General features: G+C 42.4%; 1 protein-coding gene across 1 annotated transcript; it reads left to right on the top strand.

Annotated features, from left to right (window-relative positions):
* The first annotated feature begins 1,061 nt into the window (after positions 1-1,061).
* Positions 1,062-26,376, top strand: foxo1a (forkhead box O1 a). Its single transcript, XM_054602292.1, has 3 exons — positions 1,062-1,902; positions 21,600-21,791; positions 22,135-26,376. The coding sequence occupies exons 1-3, from the start codon at positions 1,279-1,281 to the stop codon at positions 23,320-23,322; spliced, it is 2,004 nt and encodes a 667-aa protein (XP_054458267.1). The 5' UTR covers positions 1,062-1,278; the 3' UTR covers positions 23,323-26,376.

Here is a 26,376-nt window from a genome sequence, read left to right on the forward strand (position 1 = left end):
GAAACTAAAAACTAAAGTACATGTTCTATTTGTTTTACTCAGACTGGCTTGACACTCAACAGTTGTCTGGTTTGGGGGAAAAAATAAGCTTATTTTATATATTTACATTTTATTTGATAGCTAATATGTTCCAGAGCAGAGTAGCTGGTAAATCAAACAAAAAAGCGCACTGGTGCAAAAAAAAAAAAATATATATATATATATATATATATATATATATATAACGTGTCTTTTGTTGTGGTGTAAACCTGTGTCACACTGACTAAATATAAAGGCAAATGCGGAAGAGATTAGATGCTGGCGGTTTGATGGTGATACTTAACAATTGCCACAAGATGTCAATAAAGTCCATAGTGGGCTGAAGACTCCCAAACAGCTTCTGGTTCAACAAACCACCTAGTAGTAGTAGACATACATCTGAGGACGGAAACTGTTTGTTGCACACACACTTTCAATGAAAATATTCTTAAATCTTTTATTAAAACAACTCTGTGTTTTTATTAGGCAATGCAGAGTTGGTAGTATTAGTATTATTATTTTTTAACATGCAGCCCATTTTATATCTGCAGTACCCCTAGTTTTGATATTTGGTATGTGATTGTAGGTTTTGTAAATACTTCCATCAAAAAGCAGAGATGTATAGAAAAGTAGGTCTTAGAGATATGATCACTCTGGACTTAAAGTGTAAAATCATTGTCTGAAGTTAATTACCGGTGGGGTGATGGAGAGAGGAATATTATTTTTCTTTTTCTTTTTTTGGAGGGGGGGCAGATTAGATGTTTACTAGACGAAAGAATGAAAACAAGGACCTTTTTTTCCCCCATACTACTCCTTCGATGGCATTCATTGGCGCTCTTCTGGTGTCAATCAAATATGGGCGGTGTCAGCTGACAAACGATACTTCCAGTAAGTCCTCACATGCTGTACAACACAGAGAGTCAACAGGCGGTGCAGGGCGCACACGGAACACCACTACTACAACAACAACAAAGCTTCAACACACTGTGGACACTCAGACAACTTTTGTTTTTCCACAGGTAAAGGATTTTTTTTTTTTTTTTTTTTTTTTTTAGAAACATACTTTTTCTTTACTGTTAACACAGATTTTTTTTGTCTTACCGGCTTGGGATGTGACTTTTCGGTGTAGACTTTGCGCCCAGGCGGAGCACAGCATTCATCTTATTCGCACATATTAAAAGGCGAAGTTGAGACTTTTGCAGGACAGTTTCGTCACTCTTACATGACATAGTAACACTTGGCTCCCGTCACCTCTCGACCATGGCGGAAGCGGCCCAGCAGCCACACCTGGTGGAAATCGACCCGGATTTCGAGCCCCTATCGCGGCCCCGGTCATGCACTTGGCCTTTGCCCCGACCGGAGTTCATCAACCCGGGCGACTCCAACACATCCTCCCCGGTGCCGTCCGTGAAGCAGGAGCCCGCCGGCAACGAGTTCATCAACAACCTCAGCCTGCTGGAGGAGACTGAGGACTTCGTGGAGCAGAAGCCCGGCATCCTGTGTGCTGACTTCCAGTGCCAGGAGAACTGCGTCCACCAGCAGCCTCCACAGCAGCAACATCAGCATCAGCAGCAACATCAGCATCACCCGAACCCACAACTCCCGCATCAGCAGCAGCAGCAGCAGCAGGTGTCTCTGCTCTCCTCCCCGGTGGGCTCGTCCTCCTCCTCCTCGGCCGCAGCTGCCGCCGCCGCTGCCCAGAGGAAGAGCAGCTCCTCCCGGCGAAACGCATGGGGGAATATGTCATATGCTGACCTCATAACCAAAGCTATCGAAAGTTCTCCCGAGAACCGACTAACTCTGTCTCAGATTTACGACTGGATGGTGAAGAGTGTGCCTTATTTCAAGGACAAAGGTGACAGCAACAGCTCTGCAGGCTGGAAGGTACGTTTGTTTCTATTTTTTTTTTTCCTCTTTTTGGTGCACTTCTATCCAGGAGAAACAGTGTGAGCAACTGTGTGTGGAGTTTACAGCCTGAATGCCTTACGACTACTGCTTAAACCCAACAAAGCTGTTTTAGTAGCTTATAAAGTTTTCCAGTTCTGGCTGTGGCACTAAACAGTGCGTTCACACAGGGACTGAATTGTGCTTTATGCTATGTTTTATCTCCTGTGGTATCACTGTAATATCCCTCCAGGGATGTCTTGCTTGTCTGCAGCGTTTAATAGTCACTTTATTGTGACTAGGCTATAATGTTTTTTGATCAGAGTTGTTTATCTCCATCATGTATGGTTGTCACTGATAAGTCTCCTGCAGGGAATGTTGTTAATAGTTGCATGGGGTATTTTTATTTTATTATTTTTTTCCCACAAATGTTTCTGCATTGACAAAAAGTAATGCATCACGATTTTGAGTGTCTGTTACATTGTTTAGAACTTGCTTCTAGCCATGGTCTTGTCTTGTGAAGCAATCCCTCCTCCTCCTCTCATTATGACCCATCCAGTTCATGACAATTCAGTAAACTGGGCAATTGCTACCATGACCTTCGACAGTCATCTGACTTCTCCCTGCAGTATGTGATTTACATGAGTCTGCTGACTCAACAGGGTTTATTTTTTTTCTCCCTCTCTCTGCCTTATTGCTTCCCTCAATGTGCTTTTCACTAAATGCTGTGAGTTCTGGCTTGGTGTGTTTGAGACAGCTCCTCTCCTCTCTCTCTGCTGTTACTTTGAAAAGTATGATAGATTTTATGTGTAAATCAAAGTTTTTTTTCCTACATATTAGAGTGTGTGCCTTGAATGAAGTTGTGTTTGGACGTATATGTCATAAGGAAGTACCAGAAGCATTCGTGTGTCCTGGAAGCTATCCAGATCATTACACAAGAGGGGACTTAAAAGTTCTGATGTGGTGTGACAGGCCCTCCCACTGAACACTATTGAAGGGCGTAAACCTCCCTTCGGAGACACATAGTTCCAGTGGTGTCTGACAATAAATTGATGTCAGTCTACTCTCCCAGCGGGAAATCATATTGAGCCTGTAGTCACACATTGAGAGATTTATTACGGCTTCCCTCTGTTAAAGGCTGTCTGGGTTGCCAATGAAATATGAAGCAGTTGTGGACTTTTTTTTTTTGTCTTCCTTTGTCACAGCAGGTTCCCATGTGTGAGTCATGTGCTGAGAGATGACACATTCATGTCAGGCACAAATGCCTGCATTTATTTTTTTATTTTTTACTGAATCACATAGATAGACAAAAAAATCACAGCAAAAATTCAGTCACAACTTTCAGATTTTGCCATACAAGTTGGTAAATCCCCAAATGGAGTTTTCAGCAACGCCCTGCTCCATATTCATCCATTTCACCGCAGTGTTTAGTCACCAAATTCAAGTTGAGCTGTCAAACGTAGTCCTGTCAGTCAAATTATATGGGAGTGCAAAAACCCCTTCAGTGCGGTGAAACACGCACGGGCTAGTAAACAAAGCAGGTACTTGGCAGATGATATTGTGCAAGTAGGAAGAGCAACATTTCCCTCCACTTACTCATCACATACATTACTTTGGTACTTTAAAATGTTCAGCAGCTCTGCTATGCTATGGCTGTGTGTGTGTGTGTGTGTGTGTGTGTGTGTGTGTGTGTGTGTGTGTGTGTGTGTGTGTGTGTGTGTGTGTGTGTGTGTGTGTGCCCCTTTCATGAACATCAATACAGAGTCGCTTATATTAAAGATAGCTCTCCGTTTTGCTAGAGAAGAGCAAAGATGTCATTGAGAAGTGAATAACGCTCATCCTAAATACTATATGAAGATGGATGCATTAATGTGGGGATACATCCATGAGGACCAGTGGATACGTATCAGTCAGTTTGTGGAGGCTAGCATGGATCTGAATAAAGAATCCATAGGCAGTATGTGGTAAGGTAGCACCATAATACACAAACACACAGGTTGGCATGTAATTAGGATGTTCTAGCAGAGTGCAGTTAAGACACGGGAGTCCAGCATCATTACATCCAATAGTAGATCATTTACATTTTGCAAAGCATGCAGCAGAGTCCCAGTGAGAAAGACTCATTAATGTACCTAAATAAACAGAAGTCTCTCAGAGCCCTTCGCTCCATTTAACAGTTATTGTGCGATTGGCGGCTTGGAGAGGGGCGCTCAGCCACCGCCTGGGCTCGCTGCTTATCCTGCCATGTTGGGGGTGTAGACTGAGTAATACTGTGGGAAAGCAAAGTGCCATTCACTGCTGCGAGGGGAGTTATTCACGGAGCTCCCCTCGGTTCCACACAGGGGGGCTATCACACATTGTCCTTTCAGAGCGAGCTTACTTATGAGCCGGGGCCAGAGAGGAGCTGAGGAAAGATGACAATGTAAAATGGTTATTTTGTGGTCTGACATGTGATTTGTGTTGCGTTGTACCTTCCCCAATGGCCTTCTGATGTAAATATGAGTTCCCAAACAGTTAGATTCATTAGTCAGCATTTAACTCCTTGATCCTCTCCATTTAATTTGGCTATATATAGTCGAGTGAGGCACCATGACTGATTTCAAACACGGAAATATGTAAATTGCGTGGCAGACCTTTGATTTGAACTTTGTGAACCACCAGGAGAGAATAAAACAAGCAGAATGAGAACTATACATGTTCTGTGGTTAGTGGAAATATTAGGCGGATGCATTGGTTCAGTGTTAAGTCATACGTTTGTGGTGGCTTCTTTTGTGCTCTCACAACCCAAATACTTTGTTTCTCTTGGCACCAATGGCTGTTCAACGCCCTCAAACATTGATTTGAAATCACTTTAGGTTCAGTCTGTGTGAAGTTAACCAGAGATCATGTCTCCATGTGACTGATCTCTCTGAAAAGATATGGCTCCCCTGAAGGGAATGGGCCGAAGCACACAAAGTTTTCATTAATCTATGATTAAGGCTGTCTGCTCTGTAATTGTTTGAGGCCGAGCTTGTTTCTCGGCGCTGCTGATCCTCCACAGTCGGTCGTGTCTGAACTGAGTCATGGCAGCCTCCACACTTCTCGGGCCGTCTGCGACAGTGTGAATTTGGAGGACAGTTGTGCCAGGTGGGACCAGCTTGGAGAAGCTCTGCGAGTGGACTGGACACTGGGCCTGGCACATGATGCCATCCAACAGGAAGAAGAACAGATGGCACAAATTATGCATCACCAAACCTCTCTGTAGAGCTGGTTATTTATTTTTTAATAATGTCCTGTTCAAGCTTTTTATTTATTTCACTCCATAAAATGTATGTAGTTCAAGTATTACAAATATTGTTCCAGGCTGCAGCATACACACATACACACACACATGCACACACACACACACAATGCACACAAGCATTATTACAGTACAGTATATGCAGTACGCACACATCCTTGCATACATGCCAAAAATCTCTTCTTTCCTGTATTTCGCTACTATGCGTACGTCACCGCGGGATAAATATTTGGGTTCAGCCAGTTGCGCTGGGTGGTTTGGGTGCTCTTTGATGTCGGTATCGAGATCAATTCGGTCATAGGTTTCCTCTGTACACGGCGCTCTCTTGACATGAAATTCCTTAACCTACGCTGGTAAACACTCCCACGGATCTCCAAACAAACTGTGCCGGAGCAGACAAACACCGAGGTACAAGCAGATCATACAGCAAGTGACACCAGGGTCATTACCATGACCCATCGACTCCAATCCCTCTCAGTCCAACAGTAAACACTGGAGGCATCACCACAAGGCTCAGATAGGTTATGTAGTAGGTCGGGATACAAGTGTGTGTGTGGAATACTGGGATTTGACTTTATGACACATGGATCCCAGCAACGTGACTGGTTATTGATACTCAGAATGAAAGTTGTGTTTATTGATCTTTGAGTTTTAAAAAATCTGCTAACGCTATATCTACTGTTAATCATTTTTTCAACGTAAACACATAACAAAAGCAAACAATATTGATACTGATCTCTTAGATTTGTTGATATGTATATATATATATCTAACAGGAAGTTTTACAGTGTAAAAAGGAACCTGTCACTGCTCACTGGTTGATAAACTATTTGTGGCGATACTGTTTCTAATTTACCCCCAAACCTAGTTTTCTGTACTGTGAAATTCTTGTTACTTAACAGCTGACAGATATACCAATAACATCCTAATGTTGTGCCACCTTACAGTGAGTTTGGATGGTTAATTACCAGATATGTTTCCAGAGACAATCAATCAATCTGGCCATTGGAAAATAAATGGAATAGAAAATACTGTAGAAAAGTGTAGCTTACGTTATGCAACAATGTTTCAGCTAAGATTATGCAGGCTTGAACTATAACACTATTTCAAATATAGATAAGGGATAACGGATGAAATCTTCTATTATGACTTGGGAGTGCTAAATTGGTATCAGTGGTGTAGCACAATTTCTAGATATTTCTGTTGTCTTGCGGAATATATTGCCCAGCCCTGCTTATTGTAAACATCACATTGAAGATCATTCTAACCGCTTTAATCAAATTTAATCTAATTAATTGATTACTTTGTGTCACACTGTACCTGTTTTGTTTCATTACTTTTAATTGGAGAGGGTTTAACTTTCCCGACAGTTCATGCAGAGGTGTATGTAATTGCTGTGTTTAATCTTCATTTTTTTTTTCTTCCCATGAACCCTAGGTATACAGTATGGCTCAAAGAAACACAGAAGCTAAGAATTAGATTAAGCATGCTAATCTTGAGTGAGCACAAAGCCGGTTCTACTTCATCACTGATCACAGACTGCGTGTTTCTCTGGGTCTGTATGTGTATTAGTAGGACAGGGAGGTGGATAGAACAGCAGTCCTCCTGTTTCTACTGGTTCAACACAACACACACACACACACACACACACACACACACACACACACACACACACACACACACACACACACACACACACACACACACACACACCTCTTACCCCCCTGAGGCGGTAGGGGAGTCCAACCTTGGCATTGCCCCAAGACATGAGGGGCAGCTGTGTTTCTCAGGCAAAGAGCTGGAGGAGCTCTCCTCACCCTCCTCCCCATTTCCTGCCTGCGCCGCCTGCCTCTCCATTCCTGGTTTTCTGCCTCCGCACAAAAGCAGGGCACACTTAATGTTGTGAAGGGTTACTGCCCCCTCCCTCCCCCATGGTCCAACCCTGAAGGAGCAAACCGCTTACTGTCTTCAGAGGAAAATTAAGAGATAAAGAGAAAGAAGGAGAGGGAGCAGCAGAGAACCAGAATGCTCTAAGTTCAGACTGGGTGACACTTGTTAGGAGTTGCATAACAAGACATTTACTGGAATCAGGGAGCCGCAGGCCAAAGTCTGGTGCCACTGGTTAGTCAGCGGAACTGTGAGGCACTGTGTTAGAGATATGTGGGACGCTAGTCTCCTGTGTGTGTGTGTGTGTGTGTGTGTGTGTGTGTGTGTGTGTGTGTGTGTGTGTGTGTGTGTGTGTGTGTGTGTGTGTGTGTGTGTGTGTGTGTGTGTGTGTGTGTGTGTGTGTAACCTGGGCCTCATAATTAAAGCCCTGCTGCTGGCAGATGCACAGACACGATGGCAGACAGACAGACAGGCCGACACAGGGAACATTCCTGCACAGGCTTTTATATCTTCTTTTATTGTGGCGTGATATTCTGACTTTCCTTCTCTCCCCAGCTGATTTTAATCCAGTATATCCTTCCGATGGCTCTATTTCCCCATTTTTGCTTTTCATATCACTATGTGCTGAATCACCATAGCTGGCACACCACGGGTGTTAAAAAGCAGCTGTGAGTATTGATGAATCCTACCTGTTATTCTTTAATACGAGGAGTGCAATAATGATTATTTCCAGTATCAGTTAACGTATTGGTTATGTATGCCTTAAATTTATGAATTGTTGAATCCATCATACAATGTCAAAATAACTTTGGAAATGCCCATCACAAGTTCCAAAAAGGGAAAGTGACCTTTAAAGTTCAAAACCCAAAGACTATTTCATTTCTACATGTCTCATGTTTGTCTACTTTTTTTTAATGAATGACTTAATGTTCATAATTTCCTGCTGATTAAGTAACAGTTTAACTGACTAATTGGTTCAGCATGAGTAGATCCACCTGTGTTAGGTGTTTTTGGCTCAGCATGGTTTGACAATGTGAAGACGATGAGTGGAAAAAACTGTCATGTTCAAAGTGATGTAACTGTGCCCAACCGCAATGATTGGATTGGGCAACAGTGTGAAACTATAGTAGCCCCGCAGATTATTTCCCAACTTCATGTTGTCCTTCTGTCCTGCTCCACATTTGATTACCTGTCAGCCCCGGCTTCAGTACCCCCTGTTGTTTTCTGTCCCTCATTTCCTCTACCAAGAAACATGTTAGGATATTAATGACTTAAAACTCAACAGACCGGAATAAAAGAAAGATGTGAATAAGCAGGTCAGTGCGGCGCAGGAGGAATATCAAATGGTGTTTATGTCTGCAAGGGTACACATTTGTTTATTGATGGATCTAGCCGTTCTGTAGCTATAAAGTTGCATCACTGCAACACGTATTGACAATTGTTTCCATAAAGAAAGAAGCTGTGAGAAACACATACCACACACAGTGGATCATGTCTGTCTGGTGGTCTGTCTGAGACCAGGAGGCTTCACAAGTTCAGATTCAGTTGGGTCATTGCTCTGCCTGGCAGACTGTATTGCAAAGACAAAGATTTTCTCCACTTAAATGTCCCCAAAACATGCAGAACTTATGTAAGATGCAAATTAGTTTTACTTTGAAAAAGCAATAATTAAGATTTTGTTGCTCGAGATAAAAGAACAACCACATCTGCATGGGTTTGATTTCCTTCTTGATGTTCCAGATGGTCTGCCAAACAGTCAAGCTCTTATGTGGCTTAAGAAACTTTTTGGCTGAACCAATCTGAGCTAAAAACAAGATATTTTAAACTAGCTGAAACATAACCGTCTTCACAATAAAATTGTTACAAAAGTTGGGTGATATGCTCCCGTGCTTTTCAATGCAATATAGAAAATTTGGTCTTAGTATACAGCTGTTGAATCCCTTGTTATAGTTCACTGAAAGGGACGTTTTTATAGTTTGATATCTTATTTTCTATTTATCTCTACCATTACTATTTTAATTTTACATTGTGTTTTGATTGGAACTGATTCTCTCAAACAGATGACGTACTTAATTTGAGCATGCCTGTATGTTTACTGAGCAGAGGAGTAATAGCTTACGATGTTATAATTGATATTTTCAACCTGAGTTAGTGACACAGCTGGTGCTACCACTGGTAACTTCACACTTATACAGCCTTTATCTCATTGGAAATGACCTAGGAAAATCCCAGCAAAGTGCCCCTTTCATTGAAACAAATCATGTGTAAACGGTGTTTCCACCCACCTCAGACACTGGCATCACACAAACCCGCAGCAACCCTGCCAGAGTTTTGTTTTGTCAGTTCTTTTTCTGGCTGTGGACCAGAGGACAGATCATCCAGTGAGTGCGGAGTCCAATAACTGCACAGAGTATAAGTGATATACACAAAGATAGCAGCAGAGCGTAGAGCCTCATTCAACAGGACGGAGGAAAGGTGCCCACGCATGCTGCTTTACTCTGGAGTAAAAAAAAAAAAAAAGAGTTGACATCCAGCAGCGTGGTCAGGTAAACAGTCATCTAGGATGAGTCAGATTGTTTTGTTTTTCTCCGTGTGGGTTCGGTAGTAGCAGGCCGAGAGCACGTGATCGTCTGTTTTGGCAGAGGGTTTGCCCAGGCATGGCAGTTAGTTCCAGAGAGTATGCTGTTGCTCAGTCTGCCACCACAACTTCTCATCGGTCAAAACATTTGGAAAACTTTCCTGTGGGGTCAGCAGGAAGACCTCAGCAGTGTTTTACAATGTGGGATGAGGAACTGTGGATTTTGGATAATTTCACCATTCAAACGAGAAGTGAAAGCCTCTCGACACTTCTTCACTCATGAAAAATGTGGTGCCCTATCAGTTTCTCATAGCTGATGTGTTTATGTGAACCAGCTGCAGACCCGCCGGGAGTGAGCAGAGCAACACTTTTTACGGGACCGCTCACTGCTGAGGGCCCCAAACCACAGGCATTACCCAGACCCACATTGTTGTGCAATTCCCGCCCTAAGGCGATTACGCACGGTGCCTGTCAGACTGGCCGGGCATTATCACACAATCACACATGCATTCAGGCATGTGTGATTGTGTTCACATACATGGACGCTCACAGGAGCTCTGTGGCTGACTGGCATGGGTAGAGATTTATACGCACACTTTAATCAAAAGAGCTGTTATGATTGTGCGTCAGACAGCAGGTTCCCCGCTTTTGTTGTCACAGTGAGTAATCGTTTGTTTCAAGGTCAAAGTGCGTAACAGTGTAACCGCCCTCAGGAGTGTTCACTTTAGGTTTGCATTGGTGTAGCAACAATGCTGCACTGTTGTCTGTGTTGTATAGCGAGGCTCTTGTAATGACGTAGTGTTTATAAAAGAAACACCTTACGGGGAGCGGACAGGTTACCAGCAGTAAGGTTTCACTTGACATTGGCTTCTATTTGCATAGACTAAAAAATCACGTCTAAGATTGATTTCAGTAAGCTATTTCCAAAGCAATAAGAGGATGTCCTTATTTTATCACAGTGACAAATGGCAGAGATAGAAAAAGGTGTAGTTTTCCACAGAGTATTTATGTATTCCGGGGTAATGTGAGATATAAAATATACTGTACGGATGTGGGTGGCATCTTTAGTTTCCATTAAGAGTTCCTGTGTTGGATACAACGAAATGCAGCAGCGCCAGTCAGGCAGATTAGACATGTTACCACACGTGGACTCATTTTTTCTCTCAATGAATCATTCATCTCTTGTTTGAAGTCATTGACAAGAGAGAAAGAAGGAGTCTTGATCCGTTGACGACACTGGGTTTTGTGTCGTTGTGAATCATTATTCTCATTGTTTCGAAGATACTGTCATTTGGAATTTTACTCAGATTTATCTTGACGTGTCATCATTATTCAATGACTTTTAGCAAAAGGTTAGAAATATCCCCTCTAACGCAACTCACCATTTATTTAATCTCTCTTGAGAGAAAAACAATCTGAATCCTATGATTATGGGGATATGATGAAGTTAATGTGGCTTATGGTGAATGTGATAAACATTACATTACATTACATTACAGTCATTTAGCAGACGCTAAACAGGTGATCCTTTGCCATTACTGTTGTAAACATTATCTGTTCATATTACAGTTTCTACGTCAGCACATGTAGTTGTTACTTCTCTCTTCCTCCACCTCTTCCTCTCCCGCTTACGAGATGCAAATTTCTGCCCCTGACTGACAGGAAGTGGCTGCTTGAAAGCAGCGCATCGAATGCAGTACCAGGGCCGTGATGTCATGAGTAGAGGAAGCAACACTGAGCGTGACGCCAGATTGTGTGGTTTCTTCCTCTTCCAGGGTTTCCTTTGTTTTGTTGTCCATTCTTCCGCTTAGCGCTACTCAGAGCTGGGAAATAAAATGAATCAGTGTTATTGCTTATCGTTCCTCTAAATCATCGCTTTAAAAAAATACTGTATGGACATCTGTTCAATAAGAAGTAAATGCTGGAATGAGGCTTTGGCTTGCTCATGTATGAATCCTGTCTTGACCTGTACTGGTTCCAGCTTGATAAAGGCCCCTCTGACAGGTCTCAGTGCCCTGGTTTAATGTCGCACTTACTATCTACAAAAATGTGAGCCCTCACCACGAACGATAAGGTATTTTCAAATATTCATTAGATGAGGTTTTGAATGTTGGGCAGTATTTCTGTAGTCATATATCGCAATCTACGAGTTCAAATATAAACAATAGCAACATCTAAGTCATCATGTTTTTTCTATGTCTACCAAGGACTTCTTTTAACCACAACATGAACACATAGCACAATCCAGCTGTTCCCATCAGACTTTAATTCATGTGTTGAATGTGTTGTCATCGAATGGCGCTGGTGTAATAGCAACAAGGCCAAGGACGCTGATGATAATTTAAAAGAAAGCAACTGTACAGTGGGTACGGAAAGTATTCAGACCCCTTTAAATTTTTCACCCTTTGTTTCATTGCAGCCATTTGAATGGCAGAGGATCCCCAAATCCAGGTGTGAGAAACTTGTTGCATCATTCCCAAGAAGACTCATGGCTGTACTAGCTCAAAAGGGTGCTTCTACTCAATACTGAGCAAAGGGTCTGAATACTTATGACCATGTGATATTTCAGTTTTTCTTTTTTAATAAATTTGCAAATATTTCTACATTTCTGTTTTTTTCTGTCAAGATGGGTTGCTGAGTGTACATTAATGCGAAAAAAAATGAACTTTTTCGATTTTAGCAAATGGCTGTTTTAAAGGGGTCTGAATACTTTCCGTACCCACTGTACATAAGCATTAAACAAAGCAATGTGTTTATGTTAAACAAACTTTGTTGTGCATTGCAAAAAAACACAAAGATAAAAAAAAATAAGATAACCGTGAAAAAAAGGAGAGACGTCTCAATCTAGTTGTTAGTTTCTGATACAGAAACACTAGTTGAATAAAGCAACTCTTCTGTGAGCTTCATATATATATTTTTTTTTTGTGTTCTGTCACCGTTATTTCCTTTTCATAATGAGCCTGTGAAAAAAACATAATGTCTTTGTGATAAAAAGACTATAATGGCTCTACTACATCTCATAAGGTTTCTCTTTAAGGTTCTTTTTTTCTCTCTGAAAACTGTTATTTGGGGCAGAGCATGAGTCATGCTAGTTTTACAGGTAAGTGCATTACAGCCCAACTTGTAGACTGCATCATGGATGTATCAGTAGAAGAGTTAAATGTAAAAGAAAGAAAGCTAAGAAAGAAGCCTATTTGTAAATGGTTAATTGTGACTTCAGACTTAGTATCAGGGAAACATTTTTTAACAATAATGTGCCCTCATTTACACTTTTCAAGTGCTAACCAAGTTGCAAGTGAAGTTTTGTTTAAAATTGGTGACATTTTGCTGTTCAAGAGGTGACGTTTAAGAACTGCACTTCTTAGAAAACAGTCCATATTCAAACGGTGTGGGTGGTCGTTTTCTTTTATTTCACTACTTTAACTCATGACAAATATTGTTGACATACTGCCTTTTTTTCCATGTAAACAGTTTAGAAGTGCACTTATTTATATCAGCGCCAACAGAGTCATAAAACAACACAGAAAGGCTCAACTCTGTAACCCGTTGCAGATTTATTGTTGGACTCAACATCCAGCCATAAAAACAGCTTGGGGATATCCCCGTGTTTGCCAGGTTGAACTGGGGTAACAGGCTTATAAATATAACCCCTCAACCCCCCCTCCCTCCATCCCTCCCTCCCGTGGTGGGTCAGGCCTATGGATGCAGGCCGCCACACAGGCACCCAGCAGTGGTCCACACACTGCATCTTTATCCAGGCGGAGCAGGCAGCGGCCCAGCCCAGCCGCTCTGCTGATCAGAGGCGGAAAATATCCCCGCTCCACAGACACTGCTCTGTGCATTTACAGACTCACATTGTGTTGCACATAGCAACACATGCGCATATTTCAGCATGGTAAGCTTGGCCAGCACAACCCGGTCCCTGTCCGTACACATGAGCTGTGTGCAGCTTGTTCTGAGTCAGTAAAGCAGCGAGCACAAGGGAGAGCTCAGCATGTTAACACCCATTGCCTTTAACACGCTGCGGGGACATTATTTGAAAAGTATGTGCTGCAGTTATCATAAACACCTTTATGAATAGTCTGAAGAAAACACAAAATGTGATGATAATATTTCAATCTGTCACTCTGTTTCCTATTGAGACAACATTTATGGAGCTTGTAGGTGACATAAGGACAGTGAATTATCACTAAAACAATATAAACACATTGTTTTTCTTATAGCATTGGATTCAATGCAATATAGACTTTTCTGAGAGATGACAACATGATATGATCAAATTGAATGGTCAATAGGTGATGATATGGAATTATCACTAAGCAATTGGTAAGATGGGAGGCAATAAAAAAAAGTACATGGTTGTCATTTCTGGAAATAAAGTACCTTAAGCTGCTACATGCACATTTAAATTGACAACTTGGACTTTGTTACGACATAAGAATATATTTGATTTCTGTTATAAACCTAGAATTTAGCAAACATGAATTAGATATAATTATTGTACCTGCATCAGTCTTATAATTGGTTGTTTGCATCTTCACCTCCTTAAATCTGGGAAGAGCAAAGAACAGATTGGATTTAAGGTTTTTACAGCCAACAAACACAAAACCTTTGGCTTTTTTTCCTCAGTCAACAACTGTTCTGATTGTTACACTTGTTGATTGTGTAGTTTAAAGTTTTAGATATATGATTTACTTACTCACTGAATCAGCCAAGGTTTCTTTCGGAGCCATTTGTCCACATGTCAGACGTCGGCCAAACCAGAGTAAATGGCAAATGATTTATTATTCTCTCACCAAGTTCTGTTTAGATTCATAATGGGTGCAAGTCATAAGTGGGGAAGTGTTTCTAAGATGTACAGTAAGAGCTTAATCCTCCATTTTAATCCTGCTGGAAAAGCCTACCTGGACAAGGGCCCCCTCTTTCCTTTTTCCTCTTGTTCTGCCCAGTCAGACTAAAGAGTTTTGATTAGGAAGTAGTGGCTCTTGAACCCAGTGTTTAGCTTAAGCTTGTCCCTTGCATTGCACCAACCAGGGCCTCATTCTGCAGCGTTTTGCATAGAAACCAGAGGCATCAATGGGATCAGTATCAGGACTGGCCAGCTCTTCCTGTGCGGATACAATGCAGCAGGAAGTTCGCTAATAGCCCCTCAACTGCGCCACTCGTCTCACACGATCAGACGACGATGAAAGATCCTGGATTGTCAGTGGCTACACTGCTTCTCACCTTCTGTACAGAACCACTCACTGCCTATTTATCATTTGTCTACAGCGTCTGTGAGACCGATCAATCTTAGGCTTAACAAATCATCATCCGCTCAAGCTTCCAAGTTCAGCTGAATGTGTGTGTGTGTGTGTGTGTGTGTGTGTGTGTGTGTGTGTGTGTGTGTGTGTGTGTGTGTGTGTGTGTGTGTGTGTGTGTGTGTGTGTGTGTGTGTGTGTGTGGGGGGGGGAGGGTGGTTGGTTGCACTCAGATTCCTTACAGAGGATTGTGAAAAGGAGATCTGGCCAAGAGTCCGTCAGTAAATACATTTGCAGACAGATTTGCTTCTGCATGAGTCGTGTTTTCTGTCTTTCCATCTGTGCTATATGATGGTATTATAACTCAGCATCTCACGATGACCATTTTGAAGAGTTACTTTCCTAGAAGTCATAGACTGCTGTTTGGGCTCGTAACTAGAAGTTAATTTAAAGAGATTCACACTGAGCGCTCTGTGTCCGGGCCTCCACTCTGCCCTCTCTTTGCCAAATTGAATAATTGGAAGTTGACGTCAGCGAGTGAGAAGGGACCCTTTTTGCTGCAACATGAGTGCGAGATCAGCTGTGGCCAGTGGTGTACGTGCATGATGTCCCAGAGGAGCACGTGAAAAAGGACAAGGGAGGAATAGAAGACGGGGAAGGGGGCGGAATGGAGGCCGGGGGCAGAGATGATCTATTTCTGGTTCGAACCATGTCCTAGGGTCAGTTTCTATTTTTAATCGAGGACTGCTTTTAAAAACAGAAATTGTGGCCAAACAGACTTATTTTTACATCAGTGCGAACAGTGACACATTTATGTGTTCCCAGCCAGTCAAACCCGAGGTGCCATGCTGTGTTGCTCGCTGCTACGCAACATTAATGACAACAGTCATTTCCTTTTCTACGGACTGTTTAATGAAACCGAAGGTCCAAATATTAATAAAAAGGCCAGGGCTTTACATTTCCTGTGCTCTGCTTTTTTATTTCCACTGCCTTTTATGATCATTGATGTATTGACTTTAGTAAATAGGTCAGTGATTATCACTGGCCAGTTCAATATTGGTGCTGATGATAACTTATCAAACTGCAAACACATGAAGTCATCGCAGTCTATTCGGATTGCTTTGTGAATTTGGTTATGTGAAGGTGTATTGCTTTATTTTCCCTGTGTGTGTATGTGTGTGATAGAGAAAGAGACAGCCATGTTTCTTGTGTGTATTTGATTATGTGTGAAGATCAGTACTCCCAGGCTGTAACAGTCTCCTTTTATTTTCATTGAAACGACACTAAAATGGCTGTAGATAAATACTGTAAAGCTCCACCAGCTTAGAATATTTCCCCAGTGACTACATATACTATGACTCAGCAGATTGAGGTGACATTTAGGCACAGACACTTATAAATCAAGTCATTAGAGGACTCCGCACTCACAGCAGAGATGACAGACGACGCTTGCAAATTTCCCCGCTGCGGGACTAATAAAGGATTATCTTATTTTATCTTATCTTATATCTTGTCTTTATTGACCATTGTAATAAATCAGAAGAATTTTGGTCTAGAAAGATTTAAAACTTTTAAAACAGCTCTCCAAAAAAGTCGGATCAACTCATAGTATCTTTAGCCAAGAAGAACTGACTCTATGAAAATAACTATTACCTCTTGCTCATGTGCTGATCAGTCTTTAGCCAGTTCACCACAATGCGCCACATTTAGCGCACCTGATTTCATAATCTATTGGAATCCGTTGTAATGGATGACAGAATACTAGGTGTATCTGCCATGAAGGGAAAAACCTGCCATGAGTGTATCTTTTGATGACTTTGTGTTTCCAGTGAGTGGTAGTTTCCCCGTCACTTGTCGCCTCACCATCTCACCTGGAGCTGTGGTCTCAGCCCCATGCTGCTGTTAAGCGGGCAGTCTGCTGAGCTGGTGTTAGGCTAATAACGGGTTTACGTGTTTTCTCTCTCAACCACATTGCTCAAACTCAGCACAAAGCTCCAGACATGACCAAGCTACAGCTTTAGGGATACTTACTTTGGCGGTTAGAAGTGGTGCGCTACACACTCTATAGGTTGCCCTCTTCAGATCTGCAGACATTACACAGAAAATAGCTAGTTACAGTGCAGGAACACGCCTACTGATAAGTCTGAAACATGGGTAACAGAGGCTGAGAAAGCCTGTTCAGGACAGCACCGTTTCTCTAATGAGTTCAGTGGAAATAGTGCAGGGAAACCACATCTTTTTTTCACTTTCACCGGTTCCATATCTCTGGTACATGTATATGAAACCTCTCAGAGAACTGCTGGCGTGTGAGCGTGTATCTGCTGCTCGCTTTTAGTCAGTGAGGAGGGTGCATTGCTGCAGATGCTTTATACTTGTAGCTGTATGGGCTTTGCAGCTGAGGTTTCACTTGTGGCTTCACTTGATTCAAAGCAGCCCTGCAAGTAGGAGGTGTTCGCTCTTCTGGGGGATTTTTTCAATCGACGAGTTGACATTTGAGCAGCTGTCAGAGCGTCAGCACCTCGGACAGTATGCCAGCGTCTGTGTTTTCCAGGTACTTTTTCGTCTGTCTGCTGCAGAACGTAGGAGAGGTCAGGGGAGGATTGGTGAAGGAAGGAAAATGGAGGAGAGGAGATGAGGTGAGATAAAAGGAAACAGGATGAGGAGAGGAGAAGACAAGGAAGGAAACAAGATAAGGAAATGTAGGAGATGGAAGGAGGTGACAGAAGACAAGGAAAGAAGATGAAGAGGGAGAAAGAGAAGGAAGGAAACAAAAATGATGAAAGGAGAGGAAAAAGGAGGGGAAAGGAGAGGAGATGAAAGGAGTAGGGGTGAGAGCAGACAAGGTGAGAGGTAGAGGAGATTAAAAGAAGCAAAGGAGACAGGGAATAAAGAGGAGGGGAGGCTGATGTACGAACACTGTGGCCTTTCAGTAGTGCTGCCAGTGAGGGAGTTTAAACCAGCACAGTGTGTTCTTTACTGATGCATGCTCACTCTGTCACACACAGCCCCTCTTTCTCTATTTCTTAAATAGCCTTCCCTCAAAACACATTCTCCTGCTCTCTCTCGCACACACGCACTCACACCACCCAGACGTCCTTACTGCAGCCACTGGTTGAGTCATGACATATCCAGTCATGTAATTCAGTTTCAGCAGTCACACGACAAAGTAACATTACTTTTCATATAGTGTGACATCAGGGATTAGTGCCTGTTGCTAAACATAAACTCTATGGCCGTGGGGGGTTCGAGGAGAGGGACCAAAGTTAAATTTGCGCTGTCCACTCGGCTCACAGCGCTGCGGCTTCGCATTCCATGCCTTTTTCTCCGCCTCATGAACGCCGCGTTTCCTGCGAGGCAGGAAGTCAGCTCTGTTTCCTGTCACAGTCCTCTTTCATGTGGTCACTTCCTCGTGTTTTGCCAGCTCCGCTCTGTTGACTCAGAGAACAGAGGTGGTGCTCCTTGCGGTGGGCTCAGACAGAACAGAGAGAAGTCTTTATATTATCTCTGGCTACATGAAGTAGCCTTCAGAGATGACGACAAATTACTACCTGTTTTTTCACATGATTAAATTCCTCAGCGCAACAAAAAGTTGTTTTTTTTCACATTACGATGTAATAATTGCAAGCAACATTATGTATTTATATTATTTTGCAGGCTACTTTGTCTTAAGGCAATCTTTTTGTTCTGTTCCAAAAACTGTTTACTTTTGAGACAGGAAGGTGTTATTGTCATATTTTTATACAACACAAGATAGGTCAGTCCTCGTGCGACGGTAACCAGAGTTCAGTTCTGTGAAATCGTGAGTTTTGTAACCTTGCTGAGGAATGTTGATTGTGATGGCTGCCTGGCTGGGAATCCTGCCTTTACTGTTTCCTAAGAGATACTAACAAGTTGGCTCTGATTACGATTGAACTTTGCACACAGTGATTAGCTGGAATGTTAAGATTCCTGTGTATTGTGGCCAGAGATAAATCAGTGTCACATACGGTCCCTGAATCCAAAAGAACTTAATATGTAAAAAAAAAAAAAAAACTAAAATTATCAAATGTAGCAAGCCATGTGTCATAACTTTTCCTTAATACATTAATATATGAATGTCCGTGCGTGTGTTCATCCCCAATCGTGTTTTTAAAACCACGTTAACACTGGCTGCAGTGGGGACAGCAGCAGAATTAAAGCCATACCACGCTGCTGTTTGTCGTAATGCCAGTGCACTAAAAACATGAGCTCTCTCTCTCACACACACGCACACACACACACACACATTGGGAGACAAGGCTTTTCCATTGGCCCCACCAGACACCGTGAGCCACACTCCCCACACTGCACTCCGAGTTCTGCCGAGTTCTGGTATTTACCATCCGAGCAGTTTTTATGACCCCTCACTTGTACTTCCTCAAACATCAAGACTTTTGAACTGGTTTTAAAATGTTCTCCAGAATCACAACACAGGGTACTGACTCTGACATAAGCCAAAATAGAAACCAGAGCCTCCGAAGTGTAGACTTTAGCTGTGAGTTTCTCCTTCCTATCATCAGGAAGATATAGGGCTGTAATAGGACATCGAGGCGTCTGCACTCACATTGCAGTCATTCCTTGTTGCAGCACAGCTGAAATTACCAGCACCCTCAGCGGTCATGGAAAGGAGAGGCTCATGACCAGACTTTACTCTTCGCGTTTTGTCAGCGACTTGCACGTGGAGGAGGGGGGAGAAAAGCATTTGTTAGGCTAATCAGGAAAGTGCTGTCACATTGCTCAGATCATGCAAACTGGCCCGAGACTATTGGCCAAGGCAGTCGGGTCATTTGATTCAGTATTGTGTTCATTTGTGAAGGGCCAGTGTTCATGCGGGGCCCCCATGTGCCCAAGCGCCTGAGGTTCTCCAGAGGAGGAGAGAAAAGAGGTGGAGAGAAGGAAAAGTAGGAGATGATTTTACAGAAATACGAGAGACAGGAAAATTAAAGAGGGTGTTGTGGCTGGTATGGAAGATAAAAGTATTTTATACAAAATAATTGATCTGTTGATTGTCTAAAAATAAAATAACAATTCTGTTCATTGATTAAAGGTAGAGTCAACCAATTTTACTCATGGAGGTCAGTTTACGTGGTCAGTTCACGAGGAGTCCTACTCAAACAGTTGTATAATGTCTTGGTTTTTGAAAATTAACCCTGTGATATCATACTGATGTCATCAGGGTAATCTCAGGTTGGGTTTGAGATTTACATTTCTAACTGAAAGATTTTGAGGTTGTGGTTGTGGTTACTGAAATATGTTGGCATTTATTAGTCAGGGAGGGTATTAGAAAATATGGCATCAAGTTGAATTATGGGAAATGCAGTGTTTTAAGAGCTTGATCCATATCAGGGTCTTAAAGGCAGGATATTGCACTCCTTTCTCTTTCAATGTATCTTCAAATTTGTCTCTTGCAAGTCTACTAACTTTATGGAAGTGTGACACTAAATGGCTGGAATACCCCTTTAATCTTTGAAGATATTTGCTCCTTGTCTCTGTTTTATATCATGGTAAAATGAATAGCTTTGTTGCTGAGGCTGTTGGACAAATCAAGCAATTTCAAGACATCTTTTGAGGCAATGGAGAACTGTGACACTTTTCCCGAATTTCAGAATAAACAAATCATTGAATACTTAGTCAAGAGTGAAAATACTTAGGTTGGAGTGGGACGAGATTTTGGAGATGGTGGAGATGAGGCGAAGCAGAGGTGAAGGCAGAGCAGAGGGCAGACTGTGAACCAGATGTGAAGCAGTGACTCACAGCAGGAACAGGCTTGATGACGTTAGCCACTATGCACGCTAAGCTCTACATGAGTGTGTGTGCGCCGGGAGTTCCAGCCTTTCTTCCAAAACAACAAGCTTTACACATGCACAGTAATGTCTGGCCAAGGCTCCTTACTTCATGTTGCGGCCCTGCAAAAAAAATTATACAGAGCCAAAGAGTGTAAATTATCCTCTGAGGGTTAAATGGTCACTTCAATAACAGTTTGGACGGATTAAGCGTTTGAAAATTAAAACAGGTCGAAAATCAAATGAAGTTTCCCAGTATAGCAGTGGTTCCAGTAAAGTAGGACAGAAATGGTGTGTCTATGTCTGTGGTTTGCTTAGAAGACGTTTGCCCAATATTTTCGCTCTTGTTTGCATTGTTTTATTACTGCTTCACTAGTTTCCTGCACAAAAATGAGTTTTTCCACTAGGGTGTCACTAAGTAACGTTATATCGGTGTATCGGTTTCCTCCATTTGGTTCTGTGCTGATTCAGACACATAGTTGTGGAAGGTGAGTTTGTATTATAGGGTTTTACAATGGACCCCTCTGTTTTTGTGAAGGAAATAAAGACCAGCATGTACACTTTGCTTTAAGATAAGAGTGTCTGTAGATTAATCCTTGTTCTGGTCAGGATGTAATGCTCATGGAGTACACTTCACATGTGTGTGTGTTTGTGCACATGCGTGTGTTTGAATTGCACATGGCATTAGGTTGTTGAGTGACCTTAAAAAGCTCCCCTTTCTCCTCTGTAAATCAGCTGTCAAGCCAGGTGTGTTTTTTAAAAAGTGAACCACCTGTACGTGGATGGATTTGCACTTGTATGTCAAAGCGGATCTGAGGGGTTTTGAGAAAAGGGCAACCACAAATTTGTTGTGTACTTTCTGGTTTGTCTGCCTCTCACCCAGCCTCCCTCTTCCTCTCTCTCTCTTACAGAACTCCATTAGACACAACCTGTCGCTGCACAGCCGCTTTATTCGCGTCCAGAATGAGGGCACAGGGAAGAGCTCGTGGTGGATGCTAAACCCGGAGGGAGGGAAGAGCGGCAAGTCCCCGCGACGCAGGGCCGCCTCCATGGACAACAACAGCAAGTTCACCAAGAGCAGAGGAAGAGCAGCTAAGAAAAAGGTAGATAAATAAAGAATCCAGTTAACAAATACAATCATCTGGATTTATTAGCTAAGTAGAGTTAAAGGAAATTACTGAGAATTAATGATATCATATCCACAATTTTTTGTTTTATTGTTTTTTAAAGTCATCATGTGTGTAAAAAATTCTTGAAAAGCTATTCCCAACATATTATGACATTAATGATACTGTATTAAACGAGAATACTAATAGTACTCTATTATCTTTTTTTAATAACGTCCAACGATTTGTTTTATTGCTGATGGTTTCTGCCCAACACATATGTTCCACTGACTGTCTCTGGCACATACAACACACTGAGAGTCTCCTTGTCTCCCCACAGCTGTCCCTGCAGGGCGGCCCTGACGGAGGCGCAGACAGCCCAGGCTCCTACTCCAAGTGGCCTGGCAGCCCCAACTCCCACAGCAACGACGACTTTGATGCATGGAACAGCTTCAGGCCTCGGACCAGCTCCAACGCCAGCACTCTGAGCGGCCGCCTCTCACCCTTCATGCCCGAGGACGACCTCGGGGAGGCAGACGTGCATATGGGCTACCCGGGAGCCCCCGGGGCCAAGATGACAGCCACCCTGCCCAGTCTCACAGAGATGACGGGCTCTCTGGGACACAGTTCTGAGAATGTCATGGAAAACCTTCTGGACAACCTGAACCTTCTCTCGCCCAACAACTCTCAGGTTGGAGGAGGGGCGACGACCCCTGGCTCGTCCCAGTCCTCCCCCTCTCCGATGATGCAGCCCAGCCAAGGGTACCCCGCTTACAGCTCCCCCAGCATGGGGGCGCAGCCTCAGCAGGAGTACCGCAAGTGTGTGTATGGCCAAGCAGGAATGAACACCCTGTCGTCCATGTCTCTGCAGACACTGCCAGAGAGCAAGCCCAGCTTCGGGCCCAGTATGGGCCAGTACAGCTGCCCTGCGGGGCTTCTGAAGGAGCTGCTGACGTCAGATACAGACCAGCACGGTGACCTCATGCCGTCAGTGGACACTGTGGTGTCTCAGTCCAGCGGAGGCTGCATGCTGCCGCCGTACAGCAGCAACCAGCATGCAGCCAAACTCATGGGTGGAGGGAATGGTCACCCGCACGGTCTCGCTCACAATCACCCCCGCAATGTGCACAGCCAAGCCCCGGCCTCGTCACCGTCCATGAATGGCCGCTTGCTCATGTCTCTGAACCACAGTGGGGGCACCACGCGTTTGCCTGCAGCCAAGGGCCCTATGCAGATGCCTTATGGCCTCTCCAGCCACCTGAGTGTGGGAGGCATGCCTGGTGGCTTCTGCCCTCTCAACACCAACGGATACGGCCGACCAGGCCTGCCGCAGCCCTTGCACCCGGAGAAGCTGCCTAGCGACTTGGACGACATGTCCATCGAGAAGTTTGAGTTTGACATGGAGACGGTTCTCCACGACACTCTGATGGACGGTGACTCCCTGGACTTCAACTTTGAGCCAATGGTGACCCAACAAGGTTTCCCCCACGGAGTGAAGACCACCACACACAGCTGGGTGTCAGGGTAGAAACTGTAGTGCGGCACAATCGGAACTCATGTGTATCATCGTGTATCTTAGGATGTTGAATCCTCAACCCAACTTCACCGGCAGTCTCTGTACCATCAACATTTCTGTTTCAAAAATACTTTTCAGATCACTTCATCAGACTGAGGCTTGTCGTGAACAGCTGAGGACACATCTCCATTAGAGCCCCTGAACTGGTGGAGATGAAATCTGAATTATTTTTGAAATATCAAATAATTTGTACAAACGAAGTGCCAAGCAATTTGCCTTAACATAAGAGCCAAACTGAAACACACCTCTCTGGTTTACTCACCAAGGTTGCAGCGTCTGTGATTTTTGCAAGTGACACTGCCAACTACATCTCATCATCAGCAGCAGCAGAACAATCTGAAGTGCACAAACTGATACCAAGATGTTTACTGTGTGTCCACAATCAACCTTTTTGTATGTACAGTGTGGTGATAATTGATTACCACTATGGAAGAATTATGAAGGTAATCTGGCTCATGGGTTTGTTGACTGACATGATGTAAAGTGAGAGACTTCTCAAGGGATCCTCGGATGATGTTACATAATAACTCACTTTGTCATTGCCTGAATGTACATAGCGTCATCATACAGTTTGTAAAATCGGGCCTCTTAGTGTATTTCCTAAGGCTGTAAATAGTGTTTACAGAACGGAATCAAAAGTCGAGGCAGCAGAGGTGAGCCCACGTTGAAAACTGGATCAGATTATTTTAAACACACAGCGAGTGGACAGATCTGTGCTTGATGAATTCTTCTCAAATAGGCTGTAAAACGGTAACACACTTTCTGATTTCTTGTACATACATTAAGAATGTATATTAAGATGATGTAGTAGATGTTTACTGGATTTAGTATATATTTGAGACCTAAATTATTTGTGGTTAATATAGATTTATTCTAGTGCGTAACCTGCACTCAGATATCAGAATTGTTCTGAGTCATTCGTCACTCTGAACCTTAATACCACAGGGGCCTATTTATTGTGCCTAACAAAGTAGATGCAGGCCTGAAGGGTTTTATATTGTAAATGTCTGAGGTCCAGAAGATACTCAAATCCAGCAGTCTTGAAGAAAAGTACAGTGAATTCTTGAGTTTCAGTTCCCTGCTTTCACTTTTTTTTTAAGTAAAGAAGTAACGAGTGACTGTAGATTGTTGTTGTTAGGGTTTCATGAACGCTTCGCAGCTATGTTATTGTTAAGAGGTCAAGGCAGGTTGGTGGATAAAAGATATTCTCACTGCCGCTGTTGTTGTCACATCGGGGCTGAGTCGCCAGGGATGGTCATTAAAGACACTGTGAGTATTTAAGCAGCCTGTCCCCTGTATAGTTTCAGAACTTAAAAAAAAAGAATCTTCTTTGTTTCAAACTGTTAGTGTGACTGATTAAACTTAGTACAGTATGATACATTTTTGTCCAAAAAGAGCCGTCTGATGCTATCGGTAGGATCAGCTTTTCTGCTTTTAACGAGACTCCACATTCACTCTGCTCCTTCTACCTCTACCCGTCTCCGAGTCAGATATTCAATTACATAAAGTTAACATGTGAATATATAGCTCCAATGATCTTCTTAATAACAAGTCTATTTTAATTTGCCCCTGAAAAGCGCCACTAAGTGTTAAGTATTTTATCTAGCATGTATATTTGCAATTTCTGTCTTGCTTTTCCCACTTATCACTGTACTAACAATGAGCTTGTCGGCTTGTCAGTGACTTATAATGCAGAGTCACAAATAGTGTACAAGTTTGTTGTTACGTTTGTGAAGATGGTGTCTGTGAACACGACTGCTTCTAATGAAGGCGGCTGGTTCGGTGGCTGAAAGGCTGGGTGGTTTAGAGATAACAAACTAAACCTGCCAGTCTACCTTAATGTTGATTGCATTATTTATCCAGAATCCACATATATCAGCATGAGTCTGATCATGTGTTGTCAAGGGCTCTGAGTATGCAGGTTTTCATTTAAGTCCTACTGCTAATGAGTTCACTCTAACCAGAGGGGAAGGCTCTTTAAATTAGTTTGGGTGTTTGGTGGAAATGAAAACTTGCAAACTCCAGATCAGTAACGGCACATGATCTGACACCGCCCATGTTTTTTTGTTTTTTTAAAGCCATGTAGTGGGGCAGGTTTAAGAGGAGTACAATGACATTTTTAACATTTCAAAAGGCCGTTAAAGAAGCTGCTGTTTGGCTTTGGTGCCAGGTGTTGCCTTTTCTTACCCAAATATGCCATAGTGTACTATAGCCAAATTTGCCTTTTGAAGTAAAAGTGATATATTTAGCATTTTTATCATGTGATATGTTCAGAATAAAATATATTTGTGCCGGTCACTCAAGTCAGGATAAACTGTAATGAATCCATGTAGTCAGTGTCACAGGATTCACTCTAAACGTAAAAAGAGCTGTACTAAGTAAATTATATCTCTACATTTTTAAATGATTGAATCTATGCATTGTATTCCTTAATTTGATGTTGCTTTTTTTTTTCTTTTTCTTTGAACTTATGACAGAGATATTTTATTGTAACATAGCGCTGTGAGATATTATGGTGTTTGTTGTTGTCAAAACTCTATGTTCCAGATAGTTATATGGGATAAAAATGAAGTTTATTTAGAAAATAGATGATGCAGTGATTAATATGCTAAGCTTTTGTTAACTGACAATGTTGTGTTTCTTGTATTTAGCTACAGTTTTTAGAAAATAGCATCAAAAAGCAAATTACTGAAAAAAATGTAAAGATATATTGAATTTTTGAAATGGAAAACGAAATATTTAATCCGTCAGAGAAGTCAGATTCTGGACCAATTTTTGTAATTTTATGAGTAGAAAGATATTGCACTTTTACTTACATGTTATGACAAAGTGCTCCTCGCAACAAGAGGAAGAGTTTCCATTACATATTTTAAAATAAAATTCTGTTACATTGAATTTATATACAGGAATACATTTTAATTGTGCTGTGTGATTTGCAATCAATATGAATATGTAGCTTGTTCAATATTAATGTATTAAGATCTGAATAAATGTTTTTCTGTGTTA

Source organism: Anoplopoma fimbria, chromosome 1 (genome assembly GCF_027596085.1).
Source record: "Anoplopoma fimbria isolate UVic2021 breed Golden Eagle Sablefish chromosome 1, Afim_UVic_2022, whole genome shotgun sequence".
Classification (NCBI taxonomy): Eukaryota; Metazoa; Chordata; class Actinopteri; order Perciformes; family Anoplopomatidae; genus Anoplopoma; species Anoplopoma fimbria.

Excerpts from the sequence above, each read along its gene's own strand:
- foxo1a (XM_054602292.1), top strand. The coding sequence starts at position 1,279 with ATGGCGGAAGCGGCCCAGCAGCCACACCTGGTGGAAATCGACCCGGAT. Across the intron at positions 1,903-21,599 it reads ACAGCTCTGCAGGCTGGAAG|AACTCCATTAGACACAACCT; the intron begins GTACGTTTGTTT and ends TCTCTCTTACAG. Across the intron at positions 21,792-22,134 it reads GAAGAGCAGCTAAGAAAAAG|CTGTCCCTGCAGGGCGGCCC; the intron begins GTAGATAAATAA and ends GTCTCCCCACAG.